The sequence below is a fragment of the Gymnoscopelus microlampas genome (assembly GCF_963454915.1).
Source record: "Gymnoscopelus microlampas genome assembly, chromosome: 12".
Classification (NCBI taxonomy): domain Eukaryota; kingdom Metazoa; phylum Chordata; class Actinopteri; order Myctophiformes; family Myctophidae; genus Gymnoscopelus; species Gymnoscopelus microlampas.
This window is the reverse complement of record NC_139949.1, coordinates 19,205,786-19,220,252: the sequence shown is the minus strand read 5'-3', so window position 1 is coordinate 19,220,252 and position 14,467 is coordinate 19,205,786. Positions and strand designations below refer to the sequence as shown.

The 14,467-nt window shown below is 42.5% G+C and overlaps 1 protein-coding gene across 1 annotated transcript in view; it reads right to left on the bottom strand.

Annotated features, from left to right (window-relative positions):
* Positions 1-715: 715 nt before the first annotated feature.
* The window catches only part of gbe1a (glucan (1,4-alpha-), branching enzyme 1a), a 158,866-nt gene continuing 145,114 nt past the window's right edge, over positions 716-14,467 (bottom strand). The window contains exons 15-16 of the mRNA XM_084074745.1: positions 11,734-11,851; positions 716-2,660 (exon numbers count right to left, since the gene is read on the bottom strand). Of these exons, the coding sequence (XP_083930871.1) occupies positions 2,604-2,660; positions 11,734-11,851 (175 nt within the window). The 3' untranslated portion in view covers positions 716-2,603. The remainder of the gene's footprint in view (positions 2,661-11,733; positions 11,852-14,467) is intronic.

The window sequence follows — 14,467 nt, the reverse complement described above, 5'->3', positions numbered from 1 at the left end:
GATTAAGTTTGGGTGGCTTGAGAATATTAGAACAGGTCAAACTCAAACAAGGTGTCATTTTGTGATAAAACATTTAGATAATAATTTCAAGAGGCAGCTCTCGGTGTCATTATTATTCACATTAATTCTTCAGAGGTTCAGGTCAGACTCCACACTTTTTAATTATGAGGTTATTAGCTGTAATGAAGGTGGGTAGTAATGAAGTATGACACATTGGTAAGAAGAATATGGACAACTACTGCAGTCCTCATTTGTCCAAAAACAAACAAGAGATACCTGTCCAATGATAAATCTGTCTGGAAAAATAAATAATTAGTTCACTAAACCTGTTCTGGTGCTGCTTTATGTGTTGAACTACAGCTTTGATGAAGATTCATGGCCGATTCACAATGACAAGGTGTGTAAATCATAGGCAGTTAGCTCAGCTGTGTCACAGAGGTGCAGAGCAAAAAGGAAGAAAGGAAAGGAAGATGAAAGTAAGTGACTGTTCCTCCCCAACAATGAATCTACATCTATCTATCTATATATCTATCCATCTATCAACAATATCCATCCGGTCTTTCACCCCTCCATCCATCCGTCAAATAAAGGTGAAGAAGAGATAGAGAGCGCCAGCTAGTGAGATAGATGAGGATGATGGAGTGAGACAGAGAGCGACAGACAGGTGAACAGAGACAAAGAGAGTGATTCCATTACTTATTTGTTCTTATTTTTATTTTTTTCCAAATGCACCAGCCCCCATCACTTCATTTTTTATCATAGGGGGAACCATAAAAAAAACTCCCAGTACACAGTTCTCAAGTCATTTCATGTTTCTGTAGTCCAACGTAAACTTCATGATATTACAATTTCTACCAAGGCTCTCACTGATTTCCTGCTACGCTGTATGCAATGACCTTCCAAGAGCCGAAATCTAACCACAAGATGACAAGATCCAGTCAGTTGACCTCAGCTTGTTATGGATTCTATAGTAGCAGAATTGTATGTAATATGTAAATAGACAATTAATAAGCAACAGACAGAAAGTATTCGGCACTTTGATAAAAGTTCCCTTTCTTTAATTAATGACAGAAATGTGCACAAAGGGTAATTACACGACGATTACTTTACATCATGTACTGTAATCTTTGCAGAATGGGTGATAATATCTATCCTGAAATTAAAGTGTCACCGCACATGAAGTCTGAGTGATGTATATTGTGATTAATTAGTATTAGGAATGGCACTGTGCCATTAAAATAATAATGGGAGATAAAGATCTCACTCCCCATTAATGAGTTTAGTTTTAAACCACCCAATCATTTCTTGGAAGCATATTACAAGCCCACACACTGATCCTCCAAGGGTACAACCTGCACAATACAAGCTTTTCAACATGTTATCAGTCTCAGTACAACTCCAAAATCCAGGTTTGCTTTACCCCGTGTCGACAAATGATATGAATGCAAATTACCCTTCAGCAGCTCTGAAATATAATGAAAAACCCATCTTTTTTTACACATTCAAACATTAATATTCCTTATACTTGAGAGCTGGAAGCAACTGAAACGATGCCTCCTTCGTGTGCATGTCTGGGTCCTCTCTGGTGGCCATGTTGACATTTGGATTATGGATTTGGTTTTTAAAGCCCACTGCCTCAGCAGGTCATGATTATCTTTCAGCCTGTAGTTCTCGGGGTAATCATGATGGAGGGAATTCAAGCACTCAGTTCAACGCCTCATAGCCATTACACACAAGAGAGTGTTCAGCTCTAGGCTGTTGTCACCTACTAGCTGTACTGTCTAGAGGTACAAAAAGGGTGACATTTCTTTTATATTTCTTTACTCAAATTATTGTATTTTCTCCATCAATTCATTGGCATATTCTCTACTCAGTTCATAGGCATTTGTACGGACATCACAGTCTCTGGTGTTGAGCCAAAGTATGGGAGTCAGGTAAAAGATGATTCACAACTCTGGACTGACGCTACACAACTCATAGATGTTTAAAATCTTAGTCAGGTACAGTATGGTCATATCTGACATAGATCCCACTGTGGATCGTAACATTGTATTTGTCTCATTTGTCCAAACTTTCCACACAGACCAAGAAAATACATTTTCGCCACCATAGCAACAAGACTTCTGGTGTGAATACAAACAATCTTATTAGCTACTGTAAAAAAAAGTTGTACAGAGTGAGATTACTCCATTACAATTCATTCTACTCCATATTCCATTAGGAGTAAATATTCAATAGGGTCTCAAGGCACTACTGTAAGGCATGGAAAATACTAACGCAGCACATTTTCTTATTAAGATTAAGAAATGAGTAACAAAACCATTACTTCCTACAACCACAAATGACGTCGAGACCCCTCAGTTCTAAAATATGTGTACTTGTGTGCGTGCACCTGTGTGTGTGTGTGTGTGTGTGTGTGTGTGTGTGTGTGTGTGTGTGTGTGTGTGTGTGTGTGTGTGTGTGCGCGTGTGTGTGTGTGTTTTGAGTGTATCCAGGTTCACGCATTGTGCAGACTCCCACTCTTTGATGACGTCCACATACCAGGTTCACATTAGGGAGAAGTTGGGGAAATCATCTGTTTTGTTGTGTCACAGCTTTTCTTTTCAACAATTCATCTCTTTGTTGGCCAGAACTAATGCTGTCCGACATGGAATATAGACCTGAAGGAGGAAAAATAAGGAGAGAAGGAAGAGGGAAAGAAAATAATTGTTCATAATGTCCAACGATACAATGCAGAATGAGACAAGCTATGGTAGGCTAATGCTGTATATGGACTTATGATGAATGCACTGTCATGTCTGCACCCATATAAGACTAAATTATCCTTTATGTTTTACTTAATTATTTTCATACCAATGTGAACTTGATTTGTAGTATTGAAAACTACCCATGACAAGCAATATACATACATACGAACGCACGCACTTGGAAGACTACAGTAGCTATTGTCGGTGAAGAGTTTTTGTGTAGAAGGAATAGAAGAGTGGATAATTAAATCATGCATTGCATTCAGAGACATTCACCTGCTAAAATACATTATTCTGGATCCCCAGAACCACAGTTGAGAACCACACTGAACTGTTGTCTTGTGGGTCAACTGAGCAGAGAAAAAACTGTCCCAAAGTCTGATACATGGTGCTGTAGTTCAGCTAAAAGCCACTTGGGGTCACTATAAGCCCCTACAAAGTGCTGTTTTCCTTTTTTTCTTGTTTGTGGCAACGTTTAAGGTCTGCACTTAGTTCAGTCGCTGCTAAATGCCAACGATATACAGTGACATTTGCTGATAGACTGGGACTGGCTGCATGTGAACTATGGTGACTGAAAACATAAACGTACGTAGGTGTCATGAATTGAATGATTCTGTTCCTCCCAAGGGTTCGTCAAATCATTGCACGCATCAGCGAAGGATTACGCACCATTAAAGACCACCATTAAAGATAATTATGTGATGTGAAAACAGGTGTAATATTACACTCAGTATTAGTTAGAAAAACGAGCTTGTCAATCATGTAATGAGTGTGTGTGTGTGTGTGTGTGTGTGTGTGTGTGTGTGTGTGTGTGTGTGTGCGTGCGTGCGTGCGTGCGTGCGTGCGTGCGTGGTGGGCTGGCTAGGTAGGCTGCAAGATTGTGTGTAAGGAGAGCACCAAAGGATATTTTAAATACACACTGACTTCAGATCAGTGCGGCAGAAGGGATGCCAACCAAAATATCCCCTTCAGGCAACCTGCAGTAGACTCTAAAAGCCAATCTGCAGGATCCAAGGGTTCATTTGCACTCGTTATAACACACATTGAGGACGGATAACTTGGCTTTTTAAACACAATGTGTGCACAGTAAAACCCACAGTCTTCATTTTAACCCAGAGAGTGTACAAATGCTCCATTTGGTTCCATTTGTACACTCTTCTTGTACTTATCTGTCAAGGGGACACGGCGACAAGGGAGAGATCAAACGCAGTGAGAAGAGCTTTGATAGGAGGTGGTGTCACTATCCACATCCATTTTGCTGAAGGCTTGTATTCCAAAACCATCAAATCATGCCACTTTTGTAGTTTTAATGTGATTTTGTATGTCGTTTCCCCCAGACAGTATCAGGAAGGCAGTTCCTGAGCTCAGAGTGGAACCCGGGACAATGTGGTTACAGTACGTGGTCACACTCCTAAATGTCACTTTTGGGGGAAATCACACCTTATTCCGTCCAATCTGGTCTCACTTTAATTGTTACAAACAAGCCACAATGTGTCAATACTACAATTCTTTTTTTTTTGTTTCAGTTTTTCTTTGCAAACAAATGAATGAGGTTATGATATAGCCTACAACAGTGAAATCCACAGTGTTAATTTATCTAATTGTAACAAGTGTACAAATGTCTTACGGGTCTGTTTGGTTATACTTGTACACTCAAAGTTAAATTAACAGGATTTTACAGTGTACTGACGTAAAGTACAGTATGTAGCCTTCTGCCTTTGTCTGCATATTCAGGGTATAATAGGAGCCTAATCTGACACGGTATTACCAGGTATTATTATTACCATCACCTATTGCATGACAAGCTGGTATTCATTTCTTTGTACTTTTGGTTTAGTACACTATGCAAAACATGCATTTGATTTCACAGTTTCCGCTAGGCCAGTTGTTCTCAACGTGGAGAAGGTTCCAAATTATTGATAGTTATGGACCGAATGCACCGTTACATGTTCAGCCCTAATCCATTCCAAACTGGGGGTCCTTTTTTTTAATCAAAAAGTTTGAGAATCACTGCTATAAGAGTTCTGTATATCCTACTCAGAAATCCTGCATGAATCATTTCATGCAGTGTTGCCTCTGCGCCATATACTCTAAGCACCGAAAGAAATTCTCACATGAACTTCATACTTTACAACAATGATTTTTTTTCTCCTTTTTTTCTGAGCTCTGAGTTCTTAGTAATTGCATATCTGGATTCAATGCAGTGTAATTTCTATACGCTGGCCCTTTGTGTGCATTCTGCTCTCCCCTAGATGACAGCACAGAAAACAGGAAAGATAAAAGTAGTGTGTGTACCAAAGCTTAGAACCGCCAGTCACTGTGCAGAAATAAAGTGACTAATAGGCTCCATTGAATTTCAGGGACAGAAGCTGTCTGAACACAAATAAGCCTGCAGATACTGAAAAACAAAAGTGCACACAAGCACACACGCACACACACACACACACACACACACACACACACACACACACACACACACACACACACACACACACACACACACACACACACACAGAGTGTGGCTTCTTTAATTACAGTGCAGCAGACGTCCTCAGACAAAGATCACGACAAAGTATCGTTCTGTTCCTTCCTACATCCCATTCTGTCTATAGTCTCTACAGCGGGCGTGTGCATGTGTCTTTGTGTGTACACTACAGTACACGCACACGCACACACGCACACACACACGCACACGCACACGCACACGCACACGCACGCACGCACGCACAGTCATTGGCACACACGCACACACATGCAGTACTTCCCATTATCTCTGCGGTTGTTTTGTGCCCAGAGTGTGCTGATCGAGAAGTGATGGAAACTTTTCTTTTTTAAAGTCAGAGGGTAGAAAGTTCTCCACTCTCCCTCTCCCTCTCTCTCACCCACACACAGTCTGTCTCTCTCCCGCACTTTCCCCTCTGTTGCTTTCTCTCTGCCTATCTTTCCCCCTTCTTTTCTCTATCTATCTCTTTCCCTCCTTCTCCTTATCTCTCTCTTCCCCCTCTCTCTGTCTGTCTCCCTCTCTGTCTGTCTCTCCCTCTCTCGCTTTCTCTCTCCCTGTCTCCCCCTCTATCTCTCTATCTTTCCCTCCCTTTCCTCTCTCGCTCTGTCTGTCTCTCTTCCTCTATCTTTTCTCTTTTCTCTCTATCTCTCTCTCAAAGCGCTGTGTCAGCAACATCACCTTTCCTCTCCTTCTAACCCATCCCTCCTTCCTCTTCCTCCTCCCCTGTGTACCATTCCTCCTGTGTCTCCTTTCTGCTCCTCTCATCTACCACTGTGGGGGTGGGGTGTGGGGGTGTGAACATCAAAGCCTAATCACTTGGAAGACTTTGCCGTGGTTAAGACACCCCGGGCCTGGGCAGGAGTACTCTACATCAGATGTCTCCGCTTTGCATCCACGTTCACAGTCTCTCGCACACGCACGCACGCGCACGCACACGCACACACAACACACACACACACACACACACACACACACACACACACACACACACACACACACACACACACACACACACACACACGCGTTTGTATTGCTATACTTGTGAGGACATCAACATTTTAGGACAGCATTACAAATTTGGACCTCACAGCTGCATTTGACACTTTAGACCACAACATTCTCATCTCACGCTTAGAGTGTTGTGTGGGTATAGGAGGTACAGCATTAAATTTGCTCAGGTCCTACTTGAAAGACCAATCTTTCTCTATACCCCTTAGTGACTCCACATCGTCCTCTGCCCCCCCTCCTGTGTGGAGTCCCGCAGGGTTCAATTTTTGGCCCCATCCTTTTTCCCCTGTACCTCCTCCCCCTGGGTTTGATTTTTAAAAAGCCTGGCATTTCTTACCACTTTTATGCAGATGACTCGCGGATCTACATGCCCCTGAAATGATACCAGCTCCCTGAACATACTGCTGGACTCTCTGAAGGACATAAAAGCATGGATGGCCCTAAACTTTCTAAATTGTAATGAAAGTAAAACGGAGGTCATGGCGTTCAGACCCAGCACTGCCTGTGACGCCTCTTCTCTGGATATGGCCTCCCTGCAGCCATTTTTAAAACCGCTGGTCACCAACCGTGGTGTCAAATTGGACAGTGGTTTTAAGCTTGACAAACAGATTAACTCCGTTGTTAAATCCAGCTTCTATCAGCTGAGGCTTTTAGCAAAAGTCAAGTCTGCAGTAACCCTTTGTGATTTTGAATGTCTTATCCATGCTTTTATCTCAACCTGACTTGACTACTGTAATGCACTTCATGTTGGCGTTAGCCAAGCCTGCCTGTCATGCCTAGTTAGTCCAAAACGCTCTTAACAGGGGCACGAAGTATGATCACATCTCCCCGAATCTTGCCTCCCTCCACTGGCTCCCTGTTTGTTACAAGATTCAGTTTAAGTTTAAGGTTTGTTTTTAAGTCTTTAAATGGGTTGGCACCAATGTACATTTGTTTACTGAGTGTACAGAACTTTGGTTCAACGCTGTTGTTTTAAATGTGCACTGTAAATAGAGTGGATTGGATTAGATTGGATAGATCTGCCATTTTTGAAAAATCGTGATTTGTTTTGCAAATCTTTGAATATATATACATATTATTTTAAGCGAACATTTTGAAAACAACAGCAAATCTTTGCATCTGGTGGTCGCTGGCACAACATATTTTGGAGATTTTTTCCTTGACATGGAAAAGTTTAAGATCCACTGATATAAATGTCCAACCCTAATCCTAAACCCTACTTGAATCTTTTCTCAATTGCAAGCCATAAAACACATTTTCTTGTGAGGACCAGGACAAGTCCACACAATGTCTTTTTAGCTAATTCTCCTATACTTGTGGGGACATTTGGCCCACTCAACAAGTACACACACACGTGCGCACACGCGCGCACACACACACACACACCCCTCCTCCTTTAAGCTGCTGTGCTGCCTTTGGTGACTGAATTTCCCTCACGGCACGGGATCAATGAAGGTCTTACCACCTCTCTCTCTCTCTCTCTCTCTCTCTCTCTCTCTCTCTCTCTCTCTCTCTCTCTCTCTCTCTCTCTCTCTCTCTCTCTCTCTCTCTCTCTCTCTCTCTCTCTCTCTCTCTCTCTCTCTCTCTCTCTCTCTCTCACCTGCTGTACACATATAGAAATCATCAGACATTCTCTCTTCACTTGTTCGTGTGCACTGTGCATACATGTGGTCCTGTATGCCAGTGTGTGTGTGCATATTAAAACTCCTCTAGAAAGCCTCCTATAGGGCAGGGGTTCTCAAGCCTTTCCATAGGCTGTCCCCCCCCCCCATTGTAAAATGGCAACAAAAATAAAGAAATAGTGAAAATAGCCAAAATAGATTATCAATAGTACAAGATCATGTGTCACATCACATCGTATCGCATTTTCACTGTTTAAAACCTTTTTGGAAATGTTTTGAGAAACATTTTGACACAAAACGTCATGCCCCCATGTAGTACAAATAAAAGGATTTATATTTGTATTCTCCATTCCAATTGGTCCCCCTGGCTGGCGGCGCCCCCCCCCCCGGGTCCCGCTTTGAAAGCCTGTGTCCTTCCTGCTTGGACTCATATTGAGGATTTAGGAACACTTGGTGAGCTCTAATCTCTCCACAAGAGAGGCGGGGCAGCCAAACTGCTTCTCTACAGACTCCCCACAGTGAGGCTTCATCTCCGCCACTGGCACCTGGGAGAGATGAGGATGGAAATGAAGGCTGAGAGGGGAGGTGGTGGAGATGATGTGCCTGATTAACCAATTAAGACCTGAAGCCGATTCTATGAAAAACGTGTGTTTCTATGTCAGTGGTGCTCAAACCTTTTTCATGTCAAGGACCCCCAAAACGAATTTGGCCGCGGACCCCCCCATCTCAAAATATTTTGTTCCAGGGACCCCCCAGAAGCAAAGATTTGAGTTTAAAAAATGTTCGCTTTAAAAGTATATGTATTCAAAGATTTGCACACATTTTCGTGATTTTTCAAAAATAGCAGATTTACAAGCTCGTAGCGCGGCACTCGGTGCAGCGCTATGAGCTTGTAGATCTGCTATTTTTGAATAGCCAAAGTGTACAATAATGCTTTTTTTTTAGCTCAAATCAGAAAATGACACAGATGCGTTCCCAGGTCTTGATGGGTTAAAAAGAACACAGTGGGAAAATGATAAAGTTTAAGCCCACTTTGAAGCCGCGGCTTGGTAAATAAATGATGTGGTATAAGACTCAAGGAATGGCTGCCTGCTACACACCTGCGGCTCAGTGCTTAAATATTCATTTCCTGTCACAATCCGCGCTCGCCGGGGCGTGTGTATGCATGTGAAACACACACGCTAGGATAAGCTGGCTCACGAGGGGAAGGGGCGAGGGGAGAGGAGAAGACAAACAGACAGAGAAAGAGAGAAGGGGAAGGGGGTGGGGGTTCAGAGGAGGAGGCCAGGGTAGAGGAGAGGAGAGAAGAGAACGTGAGGGGAGATGAGAGGAGGAGGTGAGAGGGAGAGAGGAAGAGAGGAGGTGAGGTGAGAGGAGAGGATTTGCTTGTTAATGAACAATGAACAAACATTATCCAAAGCCACACATCAACTGACATCAGCCGAGCAGAGAAGCAGATTAGGTGTTCTATACTGTAATGTACTCTGCTCCTGTCCCATCATCACAGCTCATAATGGTCCTGAGATTACAACTGCATGTTCACTAAACTTCTCTTTGGGCATAATAAAAGCTAAGTTGACAGATGCTTTGCAGGGAATTACAGGAGAGGAGAAAGAAAAGAGAGAATGTGGATGAATTAAAAGATTAAAAACATTAAGTGTGTGTCTGTGTGCGTGTGTTGTGTGTAATAGGGAGAAGATAATCATTCAGTGTGACAATAAATTAACAATATATTAATCTTGTAATCTTCGGCATACAGTCGCGCGCACACACGCACACGCACGCACGCACACGCACACGCACACACACACACACACACACACACACACACACACACACACACACACACACACACACACACACACACACACACACACACACACACACACACACACAGCATGTCACTACCAGATCAGGCTTATTTCAGCCTGCTTATGGGTGATGAGTAACATATGGGACAAGACAATGGGTGCACTGCAATGAGAAAGTTTCTGGTCAGACGAAGGAGGAGCCAGGCCCGGAGGCAACCCACAGTGCCCAGAGCCTCCTAGTGTCGCCACCCTAAGCCCCCCAGAGACAGTGGGGGCCGTAGCATAACACTTGAACACAGGCCGGGGGTCTGATCAGCCTCGGTCGGAGGAGAGTGTCTGTTGCAAGACCCGAAACACCCAGTGACTCCAGGAAACAACACTGATGATGTGTCCAAGTTTGTGCATCAGTTGATGTTTTATTAACAGACAATCACCAGTAAGGTTTTTGGAAGTCTGTTGAGAATGGTATTTAATAATAATAATAAACCTGAAGCTTGAAGTGCAGTACAAGAAGGTAATGCTGCTACCCAGCTGAATTGTATGGGTATGCGACAATGAACACCCTTGAACATAGAATCCTTGAACGCTTAATACAGTGAAGACGGTCTTGAGTTACTGAACGCACAGTACTTACCTTGCATCATCACCTAAACCATCTGACCATGAATGCAGGTTAAAAGACAAATTATTAAGCCTGATTTATACTTCATGGTGTCACACACGGAAATGAGCTGCTCACATGTGACTCGACACATTGTGATTCAAGATTTTTTATTGTTACATCTTATATACCAGTACAGTGTAACATTGTACTGGTATATAAGATGTATAACAATAAAGTATAACATTCTTTGGTTTTGTTTCATCAACATCGTAGCTTTGTTGACTTTATATTGTCAGTGTGCGGCAGAGTACCACGGGCACAACTTTCACTTTCTTAGCTTTTTTCTGTCACACTTCTCTTCACCCCACCACCATACTGATTAATCACCGGAGCTGACTTAACTCCTCATTGGGCCATTTCTCTTACACCTCTTTGACCTCACATCGACTTTATTTTCCGTCGTGGCCCTTTCATCTAGCCGCTTTCCTTTCTCCCTCTTGCACCTCTCGTCTCCTTCCTTCCTCCCCCTCGTCGTCTTTTCATTTCCTAGGCAGACTATGTTTCAGATGGTCCTTCAGGGCTCAGGGCGTTTTTTTTGTCTTCTATACCAGCCCGAGCGCAGATTTCTCTGCACCTTGATTTTAGAGTAATTACGTAAGGATAAATGATGAGTCTCCCTGAATGCATTCTCTCCCCATCTTTCTGTCAAGCCTCCGTGAACAGGTCCTGGGGCGCAGCCATCATTCACCGCTCCTCTCTTGCAGGTGGAAATTAGCATCTCTCAAATGTTTAAGCGAAAAGACTTGGCCTGACTTCTTCTGCTTTTACCCTTTTATTTTTTTGCCCGTTTAAGCAGGGAAATGGTTGGCTGAGCACGTGCAATCACATTTTTTTTTAAAGCTCTTTCCTGATTTACATTCACATCATACAGTGACATTCATACCTCTAAGCTGCCGAGGAGGACTCCCACTAATCCTCTGCTCTGGGCTGGCTACTCCACTACTGGGGGACAACATGCCTTGCTCAAGGGCACATCAGAAGTGCTGGTTGAGGGCACCGCCTTATCCGTTATCCCTAAACCTTTTTGCCATTTTTTACTATTTTGAAAAATTGGTCAAATAGCCGATCTACAAGCTCACAACGTGTCGATGTAGATCGGCTAGTTGAACTATTTTAAAAGCTTAAAGGGCCCGAAGTGTTCACCTTTCCCACCTCAATCAAAGCCCCTTGACCAGGCCTCTTTGCTTTCCACCAATTGTGAACATGAGTGTGTGTGCATGTGTGCGTGTGTGCATGTGTGTTTGTGTGTGTGTAATCACAAGGTGATATTAATCAAATAGCTAACCGAGTGTTCATTTAAGTCAGGGCATAAGAATGGACCCTTACATGCCCTGTTAAATTAACACTCAAGATTTGGGCTATTAGTGAGGTCCTTCACCTTCATAGAGTGCGTCCTGAAATTGAAGGCGAAGGGCTCGGTGAACATCTCTGTTTCCAAGTCAAGTCTTCCATGTCCGCCGTACTGAGCAGCATCAGAATCCAACTGGATCTTGTATCTGATATCCATCCGGTTAAGGGTAATAGGTAGTGTGTGGGAAATCTTTCATATTTCATTGCAGTTCTGACATGTATTTCAACATCGTAAAAACAAAAATACTGGCATCAGTACGTGTCTATTCACAGCTACAGCCATATATCATATTCACAGACAATTTTCTGTTAATGGCTTTATTTTTAGATGTTGCATTTGTTGACATTTTCTCCAAAGTCATTAAAACCTTAGTGAACTTCCCTGAATAATTGAGTCAATGTCAGCAAAACATCACTGCACAGTTAATAAGTCACAGACGTTTGAATTCTGTTTGTAAATCCGTCTTTTCTCTAGGGACTATTTTCAGCTAGACATTTCAAATCAATCCAAACTTTCAAAGGCATTAAAATGCAACAACATGAAAATAAATAACCACATGATCATATTTAGTGTTGGATTACCTAACCACACCATTTGCCTTTTATGTGACAACAAAGTTGGTTCTAATTATTTTACACCAGTAAGCCTGTGATGTGACAAGTACCTGAAGCACCTAAAATTGGTATCCTGACCTAAAATGCATTTTCGGTTTACTTACGAAGTGGAGAGACAGGGAGACTCCTGTTACTGAACAAACACCCTACATAGCAATGATCACTAACACTTATCTTAACAACAAAATATCACTACCCTTAACAATAACCCTACATTTAATAATTGAGATGCATTTCAGCCACTAAAAATGTATTGTCCCGTACACACAATATCATCTCAGTTAAAATATGTTTCGTCCATTTTAATTGGCTGATTTTCCCGTGCTATTCTGTACAGATCAAAGGATTATGCTGGCACTTCTACACAACACCAGTCGCAGGACACATCCGAGCCCACCGGGGGCAGCAGTGCACCACTGCCCCTGGCAGAAGGCCTCACGCCAGGGCCTCGATTTAATCACTGCCCAGCTACCGAGAGACGCCAGGCAGAGAACAAAGCTGCCCTCCAGCCCTCCATCCGCCTGTTGATGCCCCCCGAAGGTCGACCCAGGAGAGGCCGCTCCTTGCCCTCCGAGACCCCTTCCATCCAGACCGTTTGAAGATGAGATGAGAGAGAGAGAGAGAGAGAGAGAGAGAGAGAGAGAGAGAGAGAGAGAGAGAGAGAGAGAGAGAGAGAGAGAGAGAGAGAGAGAGAGAGGAGAGGAGGAGCTCCGGTGGTTCCTCTTTGAACTGCTAATCACGATGTTTAACCCATTCTATCCGGGAACACATCTGTGTCATTTTTAGATTTCTTTGGCTATTAAAAAATAGCAGATATACAAGCTCATAGAAATATCGGGAAAAGTGTTGTGCAAATCTTTGAGTATATATATTTTTAAAGCGAACATTTGTTCAACAACTCAAATCTTTGCTTCTAGGCGTCTCTGGAACAAAAATATTTACAAAACAATTTGCACAAATTTTCACGAATTTTCAAAAATAGCAGATCTACAAGCTCATAGCGCGGCACTCGGTGCCGCGCTATGAGCTTGTATATCTGCTATTTTTGAATAGCCAAAGAAATCTAAAATGACAGACATGCGGTACCGGATTCAGCGGGTTAAAGCTGACCTCTCCTTCTCTTCTTCTATCTATTTCCATCTCTCTCTGTGTGTCTTTGTCTCATTAAAATATGGCCTCAAACAAAGCCCCAGATGTTTTTTTTGTGTGTGCTGTGAACCACACCTGTTATAGCAGTTCCTTTCAAACAGCTACACCTCTATTTTGTCTTCCCTTGAGTGTTAAAAGACAGGATGAGCATCACAATGACTCTCATTGCAATTCAGATAACAAACGCTCACTCACAACGGTGCACTACTACAGCCCATATACTCACCACAGGATAGTGTTTGGCTGTGCTCTAGCCCAGGGGTTCCCAAAGTAGGGGTCGCGACCCCACTTTGGGTCGCGAAATTATTTTGGGTCATTAAAAAAAAAAAAAGTTTTTTTTTTTAACTTTAAATTCAACAGAATGGATGAAATACCATCTAAAATGATCACAAATGGTACATTTTATCATTTTAACAAATTACAAATGCACACCAAATGTGCAAGTTTATGTGCATAAATGACCTCCAGGTTTAGGTGGGGTCGCGAGTCAATTTCCGCCTTATTTTGGGGTCGCGGGCTGAAAAGTTTGTGAACCCATGCTCTAGCCAGTGGTGGATACAATATTCAAAGTCAGTAGTATCTATAAGTATAGGTACATGTACTCCTGGTCAAATATGACTCAACTGCAAGTGAACATTGCTCAATCAAATTTGTACTTGAGTTAAAGTACTGGAGTACTTCCTTTAAAAAATACTCACGTATTCAAAAGTACAAAAATAAAAAAATAATGAAAATAGACGATCTACAAGCTTGCGAGGCTGTAGATAATCTACTTTCCGCAACGTGATAGATATGCTATTTACACTATATTTTAAATATCGGCTTAAGTGGTTAATTCGTAAAGTACTTTTTCCCTTCCTATGGACACAGACGTCACACTAAAGTCATGTCCTCACCTTGCACATCCTGTACGGAGGAAATAAAGCGTACGTCAGTTCCACTGTTAAAGCGACAATCTGGGACTTATTTTAATGAATAACATTATTAGTCTAATCATA